At 35.1% G+C, this 19,798-nt stretch overlaps 1 protein-coding gene across 6 annotated transcripts in view; it reads left to right on the top strand.

The window, feature by feature from the left end:
* Positions 1 to 19,798, top strand: part of GRM8 (glutamate metabotropic receptor 8) — a 696,364-nt gene that overhangs the window by 431,778 nt on the left and 244,788 nt on the right. For all 6 annotated transcript variants that reach the window (XM_069461398.1, XM_069461395.1, XM_069461397.1 and 3 more), the window contains one exon: positions 12,308 to 12,508. In XM_069461398.1, the coding sequence (XP_069317499.1) occupies positions 12,308 to 12,508 (201 nt within the window). The remainder of the gene's footprint in view (positions 1 to 12,307; positions 12,509 to 19,798) is intronic.

Below are 19,798 nucleotides of genomic sequence, written 5' to 3'. Positions count from 1 at the left end.
ATTAAATGTTTCCAGGCTTATAACGTGTTCCTGTAGTAATATTACTTCATTGTTGACAAAATTCAAACAAAAGAGTGAAAATTCAGAAGAACAGGAAAGTGGAACTAGAGAGAGTGGGAAGGGGAAGGGTTTTACTTGTCTATGTTTATACTTAAAGCAGACTATCATATTTACTAATCCACTTATTGTTTCAAAGGGTATTCTATTAGTAACTTGCAAATAGAATTATTGAAGTCAGTTGTTGAATGCTAACACAATCTTGGAAACAATTCCTGTATCATCTCTTTTTCCAGTTCCTGGGTTGTAATTTATATTCTAGAGAGTTTGTAAATAATAATGAAAATAATGATAACCCAGGGTTGGAACATTGAACCTGAACATATTAATGCGAAAAATCAGGCAGGGTACATTCGATAGTGACAAAGTGAGCAGACAATTAGGAGTACAGGCTAGTGGGATTTTCCTGACCTGTCTTAAAAGAAATAAACTCACTATGTTCATCATGCATTAGGCCAATGTGTGGTTATCCAGTGGGGCATTATATTTATGATCTAGACAGTGTTGCCTATCTAATTGAATAGCACCAGAATCTGTCCACATACTTAAGCCAGGAACCTAGAAGTCACTTTTGGTATCACCCTTTGCTTTAGCTCCCATATCCTAATCCTGTTCATTTTATCTTCTAATACATCTCAAGTACATTCATATTTCTCCATCTTCATCACCATCTTAGCCCAGGCCACCATATGCTCCACTCCAAACTGTGAAGTCACCTCCCAATGGGACTACTCCATCCACTCTTTCCTTCTTCCTATCTGTTGCCTTGACTCAGTGCTCTTTGTAATTGGAAATCTGGTTATTTCTCCTTTCTGTGGCTTCCGACTGCTCTTAGAAAGGATGGCAAAGTGACTCCAGACAGTCTGCACGGTCCCATAACCTGGTCCCATGGCCCTCTCAGGCCTCCCCCATAGTCACCTCCTGCTTCCTTTGCCACAGCCTCACTGGCCTCATTTCAAACCCTGGTACGCTTCCACTTCCTTGTCTCTGGCCTTTGCCACTGCTGTCACCCTGCCCCTGTGCCACCTCCGCATCCCTGGCTCACCTGATGCACTCCTATTTATCTTTCAGATTCTAGCCTTAGTGGCCCTCCACGACTGCAGGGAGTAGGTCAGTTTTTGTTTATCATTGTATCCAACTTGGTGTTTAATATATCATACAAACTTAATAAGTGATAACAATGATAATAAGAATAAGAACATCCTCTTATATAGTACCTACTATTTTCAGATTGCCTAATATATATTAACTCATTTAATTATGACAGTGACCCTATGGAGGAGATACTTTTGTTATCCCCATTTTACAGATAAGAAAACTGAAGCATAGGTTTAGGGGTTAGTCAAAGCCCCATCACTAGTAAATGGTGATATTGAGATTTGTGATTTCTGTTGTTTGTGTAATTCGGAAAGTGTTCATTTACTTACTATGTAACGTGCCAAATGCCCCACATTATATCATTTAATCCTCACAACAACCATGTAATAGGTAGTAAATTCCCATTTTGTGCGTGAAGAATAAGAGACTTAGAGGCAGAGTAAATTTTACTCTGTCTGATCTCCCAACTCATCCTCTTTTGTATTTTTCCTTCTTGTGTAGAAGAGAGGGCTTAATCTGGGCCTTCTAGGATGCATTGCATTTAAATAAGAGTAGAGCAAGAAAATGCTAAGCATTAAAAATGAACTGAAATTTATGAATTGTACCAGTTAAAATAAAATGGAAAAACATCCTTATTTTATAGAGCTATAAAACATGAAATATTGAACATTTAACTTAAGCAGAAATATGTGAATGACATATCTTTACCAAGGATTCCTAAAGAAGATTTGGATAAATAAAAATTCCATGTTCTCAAATGGAGACAATATCGTAGCAAGGTCAAATCTTCCACAAGTTATTTAAAAAATGGATGCAATTCTAATAAAAGCTCCAATTTTTTGAAATAGTTTAAAGTAATTCTAAAGTTGATTAGTGAGACTTCTAAGAAATTTAGAAAAATAAGTGTATGATAGAATTTGCATGAATCAATGGTAACATTACAAAATCACAATAATGGTAAAAAATGTAGTATTGGCATATTGAGGGAAAAATGGCCTAGAGCAGAAAGTCTAGATATAAATCCAAGAATATACAGAAATTTGATGTTCTAAAAGTGACTTTATATAAATTAATGGGAAAATCAATATCTATTTAATAGCACTGGGGTAATTGATTCACAATTTGGAAAACATAAAATTAGAATCTCTCTCTTTATCCAAATATCACATTTAGTATCAAGAAAGAATTAAACACAAAAATCTGAATCCATTAAATGATTAAAGATTAGACAAAAATCTTAATTAAAGATTTAAGACAAGATTAAAAACCATGATTTTCTACAATATAGGAGAATTCTCATGATAGGTAACGTGAATATAGCATATTAAAAAGAGTACACATGTTAAAAAAGAGTATATCACCTTAATGTTTAAAAATAAAGAGGCAAAGAGAGAAATGCTATAAGCCACCAGACCAATAAATGGTGTTTAAGATGGGAGGCTAATAGAGGTTCTTTATTTTTCTTCTTTATGTGCTTTTATTTTCCACATTTCTACTATGACAATGTATTACTTTTGTAATTAGAGAAAATGTAATATATTTTTAGAAGGTAAATCGTGAGCCAAGTCATAGGGTCTGTAATAACTATAACATATTGTGTGAGTGGGTCGGGGGAGCATTAAAAGCCCTATCTGCTTTTAGGAGGTAGGATTTGTGATGGCAAAATTTGAATTCTATGGGGACAGAATGTCTTTAATATGTTTTAAAGAGAGAAACTTTAGTTTTACGCATTATTTGGAATCAAAATTTGTCTCTCTTGTGTAGGATCTGATAATTATGTAGAAAAATGTAAGTAATTCAACTTAATCAAACAGCTTTTTCTTTGATTAGGGGCTTAGGGATATCTATGAAATAACTTGCTTTTCTGAAAGTCTTTCTTTTAAACTGGTTGTTTTGCCTGAAGATACACTCTTAATCTTATTTGCCACTCACCTTAGGTTTTTCAATGTTATAGAAACCCTAGGGCATCGCATGGTAATTTTAACACCTGAAGGGGGACACCTGGCACCTGCCTGAAGCACTTTGTATTTCCTGCCTGGCACAAAGGAGTGAAGTTATTGTGAGCTGATCTAGAGCTCTTCAGTGGTTGATTTACAAGTGTCTCCTGATGTGTCCTCAGTCAGCTAAGAGCCTTCAGTGCTCACTACCACATTTAAATTACAGAAGAAGATAGAGAGCAGGTGATTTTCAGCAAAGGACCCTTATCTTCTAATTTTCTCTGCCCTTTGTAAATAGATAAGGCCAAGGCTCAAATTAGTTCATTAGTTCAATACATCCCTTTCTACCTTGACAAAACCTATTGTAGCATCCACATACCAGAATCTTAGGTGCGAAATTCTCTTCTGAGCTTTTTTTTTGTTTAAAGAAAAATGCTACAGATAAATAAATACATAATACCCTCCAAAGCTAAAGAACGCTAATAATTTTTATAAATATAAACTTATAAGCTTTATTACCTTTGGCTTTGATCACAAATATCTAGTCCTCTTGCTTGGGAATTTTATTATAAGTGGATGCCTGAAATTCACAAGCAATATAAATTTTTATAGATCAGAAAAATGCTTAAAATGTTACAGAAACAAATTTTCCCTTTTTTAGTACATTTCAATATGAATATTGACATTTGTTAATATTTGTTTATACTCACTAGTCATTATTTCTGCAAAAGTTTATATCATTTTACAATGTTCTTTAACTCTTGTTTCACTACTCTCTTTAAAGGATAACTTGTGCACAAACACACACATAACCTCCGTTTACAATTAATTTTAGGAGACAAGCCAATCATTGGGTCTAGTGGCTGTAAGTTAAACAGGAATTTGGAGAAGCAAATGTTAGACCCGGTTCCCCTTGGCCCCAGGAACAGAGAGGCAGAGTCACTGAGGCTGCAAAAAGGCAAAGGAGTTTATTGACTAGCCCCGGGCCAGGGTCCAAATTCCAGAGCACCAACGCAGTGGCCTCTCCAGAAACTAGGACCCCGCCCTGGGGTAAAGGTTAAGCTTTTATACTTTTCTGTATGCTAGTTTTCACACGACACGTTATTCTGCACACAGCACATTAGTCTGCACATGACATACTAGTCTGTACACTACACACTAGTCTGCACTTCATCCCCCTTCAGTTTATTTGTTCCTTTTTTTAGAAGTGGCTGATCGCGTTGGCTTCAGGTTTGTTGACTCTAAGCTTCGGGCTTTTCGCGCTGGCGCCAGTTGTAGTTAACATCATCCAGGGGAAGAGGAGGGTCTCCGATGGGGGCGGGGGGCTGTTGTTACATACCTTCTAGTTTTTGGTTACAAGCGATACTGGGAACACAAGCCCTGCACAAGCCGTTCATGCACTGATCATGTCTTGCTCTTCTTATCTACGTAGTTGGTTGGAGGGCACCTGGATTCTCCAGCCCTTTATCAGAAAGCAACTTGCAGTTACCTCCCCGGGGCTTTGTTTTCCCTTACTTTAATGAAGCCTGCCATATGCTAAGCACCAAGCCAGCAAGCCATATATACAGAAGCAGAACTAGGCTTCTCACATCCAGGAAGCCTAGCCTATCATGGAGTTACCTTTGTTCTTATCTCTGTTTTTCATTCTGATTAACTATATTTATTAAACAACTAAAAGCAAGCATAGTCACAGAAGCGAATAGCATCAGTTAGAATCAAAGAGAGCACACATTTTCCTACTATCAATTCCTGTTCTTCAGCAAAAGGTAAACCTGAGCTGGAAGAATCAAAGAAAATTTCACAGAGGAGGAGGAGGGATAGTACTTAAAGGCAGAGCTTTCGCGTCAAATAGACCTGATTTTAAATTACTGTTTACTACCATAACTTCGCAATCTGGGGTAAATTATTTGGCTTTTTGAGTCTTAGTTCCTTTGTTTGTAAGAAAGGAGTAATAATAATTTAGGATTAAAGAGATACTGTTTCCGAAGTGCTCTTACTATTTTTATTATTTGTGCCCACTCTCTTCCCTTTCACTTCTCTGACCTTATTTTCCATAATTGATTCTTTTAACCATTGTATCAGAATAAGAGGAGAACTAAAAACTTTTCCTATTGGTGAGATTTGGTAAATGGCTCTAAGTCTAAGAATAATAAAAATGTGGTGACATAGTTAACCAGAACTGAGAATGAACGAAAAAATAGCCCAGGCTGACATTTGGTATCTTTCTTAGTGCAGAATTTCCAGGTCTCAGCAGTAGCCCAGGTAACAAGATATTCCATACTGTTTTGGAGAATAGGTTTATTGATAATTGTTCAGACACACCCTTATGTTATCTTCAAGTGATCTTAGAGAATATAAGCAGGGAGCAGTAAGAAACAAGAGGACGTGCCCTAGTTCCAGAAATTTAGAGCTGAAGGGGCTCTGATAGATCATTTTGTTCAATTCTTTAATTTTTATTGAGATGCAAACAAATGCCAGAGAGATCATAATTTGCCCAAGGTAACAAAATCAGTTAGTCATAGTGTTAGAACTAGGATGCAAGTCTGACTTCTCAGGTCCTTGGTTTTACTGCCACACTGCATAAGGTACTCTACTCCAAAGTGGCTTAGATTTTTGCAATGTTACAAATAGATGATCAACCACATTATTGTTACATGATGACTCGAAACATTCGGACCTTATATTCTTTAAATAATTCAACAAATTTATATAATATTATGTTAGAGGATGTAATAAATGCCACAGAATATTAAAAACTGGGCCTTTTAATTGAGGTCTTGACACAGTTTGGGAGATATCATTGACTGAACCTTCTTCTTCACCTGCTTTTCCAAACTCTGTTCATGGTACCATTTTTCTACTACCTAGCTTCAAAACCCTGACCTTTAAAGCCATATTTAATCAGGTGGTTAGAATCTGTCCATTGGGCATCTCAAATATATTTTCTCTCATTCCTTTGTTTTCATTTCTACTGTTTCATCCTACTTCCACTCTCTGCGTGACCTGCCTCCCATCCTTTCTCTACCTTCAACCTATGTTTGCTTCAATTCACTTTCTACATCATGCTCCACCATAATTTTAAATATTGACCATGGCTCTCTGTTTCAAGTGAAAAATATTCAGTATTTAAGTATAGTGTTTATGATGTTCTATGATATAATCTAGGCTATTAAGTTGGGGAAAAAAATCATTAAACATTAACTGATTTAAGGTGACATCTTACCTGAGGCTTGAAAGCATTTAGGCCAAAAAGTAAAGAGCATGAACAGAGTGAAGAGCTGAGTGAAGACCTGCAGTTTGTCAGAAAGGACTTTTGTGCTAAAAAAAACAAAAACAAAAAGACAAAAAAAAAAAAACCAAAACCCTGAAGTTTGGAGACCTCATGCAATATTCAAGGACCTAAGAGTGGAGCAGTGTGAGGTGGGGAGTACCAGCAGATGAGATTGGAGAGTTGGGGGACCCCATCACAGAGGTCCCTTTCTCAGTTGAAGGCCCAGGAATGTGTCCACGGCCACTTGCCTTCTAAGTTGCCCAGCTAGGACCTGAATCCAGGCCTACCTGACTGTTCCATTTTCTTTCTTTCATAGCCAGCTGTTTCCATTAGTCAGTTTGACTTTCTACTTTATCTCAGGGCCTATGTTTTCATTCCTTTTCAATGTGGGAGGTGCACACTTTTCATGTCTGTATTCTAGTGCTCAGGAGATATTTCTATATAATTGAACATGCTCATGTTTTTTCCTTATGTTCCCTCTATTTTATCCTGGAACCCAAATCAATTTAAATTTGGTAAAAGATGACCTATGGTTGTCAACTTCATAGCAATTATTCTTTACTGCTCAGTGCAGTTCTTGACGTGGTTCCCACTGATTTAAAAGTCGCTGCACTATGCAGTTACAACATATTGGGAAAAACAATGTAGAGCATGACAGTCTTGTTCCTGGTTTATCAGTAGGGAGTCATATGGTGCTCTTGTGGAATTCAGAATGACTTTTACATCTGGCCCTATATGCATAAATGTATTTATTCATACCAGGTTCATAAATTCTCTTCTACCTTCTTGTCATTCTCTCTACAGCAACTCTAAGAAAATGACTTAATTACTTCAACTAGTTACTGCATACTCAAGAAAAACTTCAGGGGGAAACTAAAAAAATACTTCTTAATCTACACATTTAGAGTGTGGGATTATTTATACCCCAAGCTAAGGAGGTCATAAAAAAGGCAACCAACTTGGATGTTTGGTTTCCTGGAAATAAAACAACTGATATGACTTGCATTTTTTCTTGTTCTGAATTGACCAACTGTTTATTGGATCATCACTATAATAATATTGGAAGCTTGATATGCCTAATTTCAGGAAAACAAAAACAACCCTCTGACATTTCAATTTAGAAAACTGAATTCTATCCTGAGAAATGGGAAACTCTTAGAAAGCAAAGCTCTGCAACAATAATGTGTCAGTCAAATAATTTAAAATTCCTGTCAGGCTCATCTTAGGAAATCACACTGTAACGTACACAACGTTTTGCAAACTTAAGCCAATTTGCCTTGTTTACTAAGAAAGAGCAAAACCCAAGATGATACACTGTGGTGTGAAAAGACCTTAACTGAAGTCCATGTGGTATTTCTTGGACCAATAAGAATTTACTATGTTTTCCAGAAACATGAGATACAGTCAGAAGTTTTAGATTTCATTAATGAAAATGTAAAACAATCTTGCTATAAAATTTATGAGGCAGACTTCATCTCCCACAGTGCAAACACTTTGCTATATGTTGTTAATTTTAAGCTATACACTAAAACACATCGCAACTTTACAATCAATAATATTTTAAATAGATGGCTGACATTCAGCCTTTGATAATATTTAGTACTTTATAGCAATACGTTAACACTAACTTTAGAAACTATAGCATAATGAAATTTTACAGCCAATTAGGTTGATGAGTCACCGTCAGCTTCCTAAACTCCTATTTTAGATGAATGAGAGAATCAGATATAGGAAGTGAGGCCCGAGCTCTAGCTGCTGTAAAATCTTAAATGTCATCATGAAGTTGAAGTGTTAAGGAACAGAAAAATGTATTGTCTAAACACCATGAAAAGAAGTGATTTATTTTTAAATTTAGAAATGGTAATAGTGTTTAGGCTTTTAGTTTGTCACCATGTGGTTATATTGATTTATGGGAAAATCTTACAGTGCCCATCGAATCACATGTGACACCAGTCACCAGACAGACTTCTGAAATTATACTTTAAAAGAAAAAAATGTACAAAGTTGGATATATTTAATCTTCACTCAAAATAATTGTTCATAACTAGCCAAGAAAATAGTTTAAATAGTAAAAATGTAAATATTTTTTAAAATAAGATGGTACGGTATTTGAGAGCACATATAAATCTATTATATATGAAGTTGAATTTTTTTAAGAAAAGCCAGAGAAAAGTATGTCTATTAAGTTGGGGCATCTCTATTACAATTTATCAGGAAAATGTTGTATATAAATGTTGAGGAATATCTTTACAGATTAGGAGGTTACAGAAGCATTAAAATAAAATAATAATATGTTAAATACAGAATATTTTGGGATAGAGTAAATTTAAAAATATAAAATATTTACACATATCTAGCTTTTACTTTTCTAGCTATTCCATGGGTTGTGAAAAATTTCCAAATTCCCTAATGCTCTCATGGACATTGCTTCCTTTGAAACCATTTGGCTTAGGCACTTTCTGCCAAATATATGCCCATTGTCCACCCTTTACCCTGTAGTAATGGAAACATGGAAATTCCCCCTTTCCTTTAAAGCCCATAAAAGAAGATAAAATCAGATAAACCAACAGTAATATTTAAAGAAGAGGTGTGTGTGTGCGCTTATGTATGTGTGTGTTTTTCTACAGCAGAGGGATTTACAGAGCAGCAATACGAACAACTTAACCTGCAATGTTAGATATCTATGTTTTAAAAACTCTCTCTGTTGTTTTTGACCCTTGGGCTCAAGCCTTTCCTGTGTTGCTTCACCCTCTTTTCTCTCCATTATTTGTCTCTTCTTTTTCTACTCCTTTCCTATTTTCTGCTTCCACCCTCCCAGGAGGAAAACACTTAATTCCTTATACTTTATTTCCAGATCTTTCATGTCTTTTTGGCTTCTCTCAGTGTCAGCCATAGGCCTCCCTGTGCATCTAAGAATGTGGTAGAAGCTTTGAAATTTATAGATATTGAGAATTATATGTTCTTCGATTCTTCATCTGATGGGAAAAAGACAAGGATTTGATTAGGTTCTCTTTTAGTTGTGCATAAAAGAATTATTCTTATGTTGATACTTCAATGCCATAAAATTCTCTAAACAGCAGATCTATACTGATATTTAAAAAAAATTTTTTTATTTTTAATTATTATGGGTACATAATAGTTACACATATTATGGGTACATGTGATGTTTTGATACAGGCATACAATGTATATTAATCAAATCAGGGTAATTGGGGTATCTATCACCTCAAGCATTTATTGTTTCTTTGTGTTAGGAACATTCCAATTCTACTCTCTTGGTTACTTTAAAGCATATCCTAACTTATTGTTGACTGTAGCAAACTGAATTCAACAGTGCATTAAAAAGATTATATTGGTATTTTTAAGAATTGTATTGGAGACAAAGTGGCTTCCAAAAGCTTGTTCACAGACCAGGCTAGTTGTTATCAGAATTCCCTGGGGAGGTTTCGAAATGATAGATTCTTCATGTTCCCAAATCAGGAGATTTTGACCCAGCACATCTGGGGTAGTACTGAGGGATCTTGCTCAAGGAGATGATCACGTGTGGGGACAACAGCTCTGGGCATCATAGCCTTCCTTTTCAGTTATCAAGTTCAGTGATGAAAAACAAATGCAACACAGAGATATCCATCTAGACCTAGGGACTGATCCTAAAAGTAATTATTTCAGTCTTCTATCACTAAATTTCCTTGTCAATTACCTCTGCTTTCAAGCAATCATCCTGGTTTGCCCATGACTCTCCAGGCTTTGCTCCCATGTCCTGAGAGACCCCTCAGTCCTGGACTAACCAGAGGAGTTGGTCACCAGATAAGAGTCTATAAAGAAAAAATTTGGAATCTCTTTAGTTGCTATAACCATTCTTCAATATTTATGAACTTTGTACTTTATGGTTAAAACTATGGGAGAGAAATTTTAGGCAGAAACTGAAAGCGGTGTTTATCCAGGTAACTTGAGGTTCTGGGCACAAGCAGTGCCGTCCTAGGACTGAGGAAACAAAAGTGTGATAGAAAGATGTGGAGAGGATATTGTCCCCATATCTAGCTTAGGTCATGCAGGTAAGGTAGGTTGAAGGAAACAATATACCTTTTGGCACCTTGAAGATGCTATTTGTGAGAACTAGTCTCTTTGTGCTCCCAAAGCTGCAAAACCCTAAATAGGAAGTTTTAAAGAAATAATGATATGATTCCCTACAATGATAGCCTGGTTTTAGATATATTGTGTTTGGCACAGAAGCAGACTACATAGAGATATAATAGGCAATTAAAAATGGGGGCCTGGCAATTACATGACAACAAAGGCTTAGAAAGCTAATTTTCCAAAAAGTGAGCTTATAAAATGAATTAAATTGATTTCTATAAATTTATAGAAATTTAATCCAATATTTTGGACTCTATAACCAATATTTTAGATTCAAATTTATATTTCTAGACCATAGAGATAGTAATAGTTGACAGTGTTGAGAATGAATAGATTCTGAGGTTGGGGGAAAAGAGATTCATCCTTAGAGAATGGAAAGTTGAGACATGAGAAAAATCAGAAAAGCCATGCCAAAAGGGGAGGAGCAGAATTCAGCACCATGTCAGACTGCAGAAACTAGAACACCAACCAACAGCATCTAAAAGAGTAGAGTGTCACAAGTTATTGAGACCAGAGAAAACATTGTCCAGTGATTGGATGAATAAAAACGAATAAATTGATCACTACCTTTATCTAGGTAAGAAGGTCTGGTTTTATCATGCCATAGATACCCAAATATAAAACAACCATTTATTTAAATTTAACTCTCTAAATTTAGAGGTTATATGTATTGGTGTTAAGAAAATACAAATTTGTTGAATTTAAGATGATTTATTAAAGGTAACTCACATCCACAAGAAAACTTAAAGTACTTGCTTTTGGTCTATCCAAGTGTTACTGGTTGTGTAAGGTTTGGGGGTAGAGGGATGTGGAAATGATAGGAGTTCCTTCTTCACCCGCTTAATAAGCCCCTGATGTCCTTTTTGTAATTATTTCTTGTGTGACCAACATTCTTGACATCTACCAAATTGTTCTAAGAACTGAGATAATATTGGGCTTGCAGTTTGAGACCTAAGAATGCTTCCCAAATCTGCCCTGTGGGCATGGGAGATTATAATCTCCATGAGTCACAGTTTCTTCATCTTGAAAATGAGATTGTTGGATGATAGCTGATCTCTAATTTGTCTTCCATTTTTAAATTCTCAGCTCCTGTTACATATTAAATTATAAACACTAACCTAAAGATAATCTCCAATGCCAATTCTCAGCCCTAAATATGCTTTAAACAGAGGTGCAATTATTCTGAATGACATTCATTTTGAGAGATCTACGTCTTTTTAATAGACAATTTAAATAGAAAATTGAGTTCAAAAAGAAAATAAATTGAATGATTCTTTTAAAGATAACCAGAGTCACTTAAGGGAATGTTGTGATATAATAGTTACAAAAAGATTCCCAAATAGAGCACATTCAAAATAAGAACAGATTTGGAGGGTGGGGCTGGAGGTGAAAGACCTTACTTTGGGTCACTAATTAAATTATGCTCCTGGAACTGAGGTAGATGGAAAGAATGACATTCTACACATTTTATTTAAAAGATCAAGCCACTACCAAAATATTATGTAATTCATAGAATGTACATTATAATAGAACTCAACAAGGTAGAAATAAAGATAATGACAATACACTTATTTTATTTACTTTATATCTTTTCATTGCTAATGAAATAGTTTCTACTCTTTCCCAATAAAAAATTCAGTATCCAGTTTAAAAGCCTGACTCAATAAGTAGAGGACTGAAGTAATCAGAAGTAAAAGCAAATAGTTGTGTCTCATTAAGTGTGCCTCAAATGATGGAAATCTTAGCTCTAATGGCATATTTTAATGAAATCTAACATCAGTTGATGATTTTTCTTTTTCTTTTATAGGGCTGGAGCGAATTGCTCGGGATTCATCTTATGAGCAGGAAGGAAAGGTCCAATTTGTAATTGATGCAGTATATTCCATGGCATATGCCCTGCACAATATGCACAAAGATCTCTGCCCTGGATACATTGGCCTTTGTCCACGAATGAGTACCATTGATGGGAAAGAGCTACTTGGTTATATTCGGGCTGTAAATTTTAATGGTAAGTTACAACTTTTTTTTTTTTTTGGTCTCTAAATACTTTAGAAGTGACATGGTGTGTTTTTTCCCCCCTATATATAGAAGATACTCAGGCAGAGTAGAAAGCAAGCACAGGATTAGAAGCAGTTGTCCTTTTTAATCAGAAGTGTGAGTTTTTCCACCTGCTTTTAACTCTCAAACATATTTTTTGTGCTACCATTAATCTGCTCCTGAAAGAAGCAAAAGTTAAAAATAAGCCTCTATCAATCAAAATGTTCCTACTTAAATATCACTATTTCAGAAATAACTTAGAAGGCTTATTTGACACCATTGACAACAGATTAGATTTCTTTGAAATTTTTTGTGTGTATGTGTGCTGTTCTTAGAGAAGTGATTATAGATATCTTGTTTTGAAACTGATTTTAAGCTTTTTATTTATTTTTTTTTTTTTTATTTTTTTTTTTTTTTTGAGACAGAGTCTCACTTGTTGCCCAGGCTAGAGTGAGTGCCGTGGCGTTAGCCTAGCTCACAGCAACCTCAAACTCCTGAGCTCAAGGGATCCTCCTGTCTCAGCCTCCCGAGTAGCTGGGACTACAGGCATGCACCACCATGCCCGGCTAATTTTTTCTATATATATTTTTAGCTGTCCATATAATTTCTTTCTATTTTTAGTAGAGATGGGGTCTCGCTCTTGCTCAGGCTGGTCTCGAACTCCTGAGCTCAAACGATCCGCCCACCTCGGCCTCCCAGAGTGCTAGGATTACAGGCGTGAGCCACCACGCCCGGCCCTGATTTTAAGCTTTTTAAACAGTAAGTTGACTTGAAGAAAATGGATGGAGTTGCTACATATTTATACTTGAGAGTGTTAAGTTTCTGCGTCATCTTCTCTTTCCTTGTATTTTTCTCAATGATTTAGTCAACTGGAAGCAAAGAGCTGCATACAATGCAGCGTAGATGGGATTTTCCTACTGTAAAAGCAGAAATGTTGCTTCTGTGACTGTCACAAGAAACTGATACAGAATATGCTGGATTCATGGTATTCCACTGAGAATAGCCGAACTGCCTGTCTGAAGTGATGAAATTATTGAATGCTGCTGTTCTTTCATGAAAGTTGTAATGGTTGCTGCCCATGACTTTGACCATTATTTTCAAATGAAATGATAGAATGCTCTGAGCTGTCTAATTCTTTTGGTTTGGCTGTAATCCACGAAATGGACATGCCTCCAAGCCACACACAGCACTGCACTGTCCATCATAATACACTCCAGTGACCTCAGCTGCCAGCCTTTCTCAAAAAAGCACAAGGTCATCTTCAATTTAGAATTCAAGTGGAAACTTCTTTTTTCTTGCTTTTCTCAGGCAGCATAAGACAGAATTTGGTTTACATTCAACATACTGTATCCTTGTCTCCAGGATGATTTTTGTGAAACATTACATAACATTAATCCTTTTGTTAAAAATATGAACACTAAAGGGAGTTTGCAAATAATTTTCATGTGGTTATCAAATTGAACAAAAGAGTATTACAATATAAGGTTATTTACCCTAATGTGAGGTTGGGAAACACTTCCCTTATCCCATATTGTTCGTTGGGAGGTGGGAAGAAAAAGGCAAAATTTCTCCAGAACTGAAGCTCATTTCCAGAAGACAGGGAAAGCTTCTAAAGAAGTACTGGATGAAAGCATTTTAAAGGCAAATTACTAGTTTCTCTTTTATCTTAATCATAGATCAAAACCTGACCCTTCTGTGATGACTTCAATTATTATATCATACTGTAGTAATAATGATGCTATTAAAGCCTGGTAAAGAATGTCTTAATGTAATGGCTCTTAAGATGATTTGCCTCTAGATTCCAATGATTTCTGACTTCTTTTGTCCACTTTTTATAGGTTTTTTTCTCCCTTCTATATTATCAGACTGTTGTTTCTGTTGCTGTGGCTGTAGCTGTGCTTGTCTTTAGGGCAGGTGCTAATGATACCTTACTGGTGAAAATAGACAACGCAGTCATGGGATTTAGAATTTCCTGGAGAACTTAGATAATAATCAAATAATCATACAAAAGTATAATTATGTAATCTGCAACAAGTGCAGAGAAAGGAAGTATGCTGGACTTAGAGTTTATGATAGAGAATACTTCCCTAATCTAGGGAGGAAGGGGCAGAAGAAATCTGAAGGTGGTAGGTGTCTAAGATAAGGGTGGGGCAATAGGTAGGGTCAAATAGACCATGTAAGGTCATATAGGCCATTTGTAAAGTTTGTTCTTCATTATGAAAGCTACTGGAACGTATTGGAACATAGTAGAACTATGTCTGATAGTAACACAAGAGTAAGTACACCCCAGATGAGGGTCATGGAAAATAAATGAATTTTAATGTGCAAACTTAAAAGAGAATCTCTTTGAACTATTTGGAAATCTCCAAATTTTGCTGGGCTTGAGATGTGTCTGTGTTCCAATAGTTGATGTACAGGGTAAGAGACCTGAACATAAGCAAATTACCAGGGAATATACAATTCTCTTGATTTTTAGCAACTTTCAGGATATTCATCAATTTTTTTATTTCATTATTGGCTTATCTATTAGTGTTCATTCATTATTAATACCTTGCCTGTTTATGATAAAAAGACACATAGAGCTATCCCAATATAAGCATACAATCAAAACTATTAAAGGAGGAAGAAATAAATATGGTAACCAGATAAATGACTAAATTAAACTTTGAGCTTATTAAGCAGTCAAAATATAAAGATACCTGCCATGAGATTCATAATTTTCATTATACGATGGAAGCAAGCCTACCTATTTTTCAGGAGAGAATGAATTTTCTTAGAAATTATTTCGAAAAGAAAGGTGTCATATGGGACATTGACAGCCAAATGAGCAATGCTATTTAAAAAAATTTTACAGCAAAAACAGAAGCCCTTTCTGGCTGTTTTGCATATGTACCCACAATCAAAGTTAAGAAATGCAATGCTTGTTACACTGAAGGATATTTCATTAAAGGTGTTTTCAAGGAGGAGGATGCTAATCTTCCTTGATCCAGATTCATGACTCTTTTGAGGTCTGATGATATGGGTATGTACCACACTCTCTGAAGAGTAAGTGAAGAGTACCTCCTTTATACATTGCTTTTAAAATTCTGCCTTCAGAGACATTCTACTCAGACATATAACATTTCAATCAGTTAAAATAAGAATTGTTGGGTAGGAGGAATTGGCATAGTCCTGGCCAATCTAATTCTTCTGATCCTACTTTACCAGTCTCGGAGGTACCTTGAAGGGTCCCAGTGGCTTTATGAAGCACACTTCCAATCCACAGACTTACATAATCATTGCTCTTGGGGATTTAATAGAAACTATAAGTAGACTTCTGGAGTTTTTGTTCTCTGTTGGGAGCCTAGCAAACAACTATTTTATGTTGTTAATTGCATCCCAGTTGAGGGAGTTGTGTTGGTGATGGCCAGTGTTCTCACCCAGTGGGACAACCAACCCTTTTCCTAAGGCCTGGAAGTTCAAGGGGTCCCTTGGCCAAACCAAGATTTTCTCAGGACCAGTTTATAATCTCCTGAAGAACGTAGGTGTGATTGACTAGACTTAGAGCTGCTTACTTTACATGACAACAAAAAATATTATATACTGGAAGGTTTTTCGCATAGCTTCCACCAGTTGTCAAAGAATGAGCTTTATGAGGCAACTGCCAATTGTGGCCTTCCAGATTTTCTGTTGGGATCAGTGAGCTACAGAATGGACTCTCAAGTAACGAAAAAAAAAAAAAAATTGACCCATTGGATAGAATTATTTAGAAATGTCTATTTAGATATTGAATAGTTGCTGTCCCAAAGAGTACTTTTTGTATAGATAAAATTGTTGTTAAATTGGTTCTTTTTGACGTTAATAAGATATCAGGACATATTACTTTTTGTGGTACCTTTTAGTTTTGAATTAATAAAACTATGTCATCGGTGTGGAGGAAAATTTTTCCAATTTATAGTAGCAGGAAGTGAAGCAGAAGAGCAACTGGATACTGCACAGACCATTGGTATAAAATTAAAGGGAATTATGTTTAAAATTTAATCTTGCTGAGATTGTAACCAGGTATGTGGTATACCTACTTATGCAATTGTTTAAAGATACTTGGTTTAAAAGATCATGTTTATTCCACAGTATCATTTAATTGACAAAGTAAAGTACATATTAGAATTTAGAATTGTAAACAATTAGTATTTCAGTCCACATTTGTTCTATAAAAAACAAGGAGCTAAAGTTGAAATACTTAGTCAAACTTCTAAGCTACAAAGTACTATTTGGCATCAAAGACATAAGCTACAATGGTGGTTTAATTGAATTTAATCACTCAAACTGTTTTTCTTAATCACTGGAAAAATTTACCTGAACTATCTTCTACATCTGCATTTGAAGCATGTTCTGAATCATAGTGTATCCAGAATTACTAATGTTTTCCCTTAAAGTTTTCTCCACCTTTCCTTTCTACTTGGGAAGCCAGAGAGAAACAAAGACTTTCCTTTTGGTGTTACTTTATTTTTATTTGAACAAAATGCTATTTCTTTTTTTTTTTTTTTTTTTTTTGAGACAGAGTCTCACTCTGTTGCCCAGGCTAGAGTGAGTGCCGTGGCGTCAGCCGAGCTCACAGCAACCTCAAACTCCTGAGCTCAAGCGATCCTCCTGTCTCAGCCTCCCGAGTAGCTGGGACTACAGGCATGCACCACCATGCCCGGCTAATTTTTTCTATATATATTTTTAGCTGTCCATATAATTTCTTTCTATTTTTAGTAGAGATGGGGTCTCGCTCTTGCTCAGGCTGGTCTCGAACTCCTGAGCTCAAACGATCCGCCCACCTCGGCCTCCCAGAGTGCTAGGATTATAGGCGTGAGCCACCACGCCCGGCCCAAAATGCTATTTCTATATTTTTTTGAAATCCTAAGATTTATCAAAAGAAAACCATAAAGAAAAGTTGTTCAGATATTTCAGGAACTTAAGCAGCTATGTCAATTCCTTACTCCAGACTGGTCTATAGGCAATAAAATATTAATACTATACATCTTGTAATAGAATCAAAGATTTTTCTGTTGCTATGAGAACCTTATTTATCGTAAAGAAACAGTGTTGGATAGAATTTCAGAGATAGCTCCCTACTCCTTTTCCCTGTAGTCGAGCTCATGTCATTGCAGATCAAGCAAAATGGCATATCAATGGGGATTGTTTGATTGTATGTAACCAACTTAAGAAACCACGTTAAGCTTACTTAATTAGCCTAAAAAGAAGAATTTATGAACATACATCAGGAAGCCCTATGGCAGAATATAAAAGAGTATAAGAAAAGAACTGGTTCTAAGAAAGAAAAACCTGTCAGAAAGCCTAACATCACTCTCTGTCTGCTTCGTCTGGTTCTCTTTATATTGGTTTTCTCTACTTTTAGGTCCACAGGATATCAGAAGGTCTGCATTTATAGATTTATAGAATTAGGCTATTCTTGTTCAGGATACCTGCTAACAATAAGAATATATATATATATATAAATTCCAACTTCTTGGAAGCTTGAATCTCATTAGCCAAATTTAAATGTTTGTCAAACCTGTTCTAAATTATCAGTGGCCAGTTGGAAGTAGTATAAACTTGGCCACTTGGTTGTCCTTGGTTGTCATGAGTCACTGCCTGTGGATGAAAGGGATATTTAGAAAGTTTCTATAAGTGACTTATGAGGAAAGTTTAAAGGGTAAGCAGAGAGGTGGAAACCTGAGAGAGAAGTGATGCCTGGGTCTCTGAATCTCATTGCTTCTGTAGGTAGGTGACTTTTTTTTAGGCTGAAGGAGACATAATTATGAATCACGTAGCATAGAATCTTTTTTGTTTACTTTGTTTTATTTTTTTAATTAAAAAAAATTACAAGTTATAAGTGTTTTTTGTTACATGGATGGATTGTATCAAGTCAAGGCTTCAAGGCTTTCAGTGTACCTGTCACCAGAATAGTGTACATTGTACCTGATAGGCAGATTTTTATCCTTAATCCCTCTCCTATCTATCCCCTTCAAAAAAATAAAATAAAAGAATCAGTGAATCTGTGAGAAAAATCAATGCAATTGATTCTTGGAATTAGGTAATGCAAGCCCTCATATTGTAGTTGAATTCCCTGACACCAAGAGGAATGAAGCAGCTTCCCTAAATTTAGCAATGAGTAGAGATCTAAGTATTTTCAATGCTCGGTATTGTAAAGAAATATGGAAACATTTGTCAGATCATAGAGACTGGTATAGAGATGGAATTTTACTAGCATATTCTTTTCTTTAGAAACCTTATTGATTTCAAGGACTTAATGCAAAATTTCCAAATACACAATTTTGAGAGTCTCTGAACACTGTAGTCTGATTTTGATACAAATTTGTTTGCATAAAATACCTTTAATCTAAAAGAAATAATTACGGCTTAATATAAGGAAATGTACTACAATCATGGCAATAAGTCAAGTAAGACAATGATAAACATTTCATATGGTAATGTAAAACCATTTGATTGAAATATAATTTTCATTTCTGTTATGAGTACAAAACAATCTAGAAATGGAATAAATGTTTAACATGATAAAGTACATCTTTTTTAGTCTATAACCAATTATATATTTATAGTTATTCCTATCAAAGAGATGGATTAGACCTACTACCACTGTTAATAATATTCTATAAATTTTAACCAATGTGATAAAACGTGAAGCAAAGATGACAAAGATTACTATTAAAAAAGGAAAAAAAATAGTTTTACAGTTATTTCCAAATGATTTGATATCAAGATAAAAGTACTTATTTTAGAAAGATGATCTATTATAAAATTAATATTAAAACATTAAGAGCTTTCCTACATAGTAGAAAGAAATCAATAACTAATATATGGGAAATAGAACTTGATTTCCTTTGCAAAAAAAAATTTAAAATATCTTAGAATAAATTGAACCAAAAAGTATGAAAGACCTATATGAAGACAAATTTATTGAGAGATATACAACACATTTGAAAAAATGGAGAGACAGTCATTCCTTATTTATGGATAGAAGAGCTAATTATAGGAAAAAATGTTAATCATTTCTAAGTAAGTCTATATTCAGGCTTAGTTTTATTCCAATAGAAACAAAAAGACAATATTTCTGGAACATTAAATAATATTTTACATTTAAATTACGAAAATAAAAGTAAAAATAACTAAAATAATTTTGAAGAAAAAATTATTCCTATCAAACACTTAACATTTAAGCATAATTTTTTTATTTCAAAATATGGGCGTACAAATGTTTTGGTTACATTGACTA

The sequence above is a fragment of the Eulemur rufifrons genome, chromosome 29 (genome assembly GCF_041146395.1).
Source record: "Eulemur rufifrons isolate Redbay chromosome 29, OSU_ERuf_1, whole genome shotgun sequence".
Lineage (NCBI taxonomy): Eukaryota > Metazoa > Chordata > Mammalia > Primates > Lemuridae > Eulemur > Eulemur rufifrons.
Note: the sequence above shows the minus strand (reverse complement) of the source record. Positions and strands in the feature narration are given on the sequence as shown.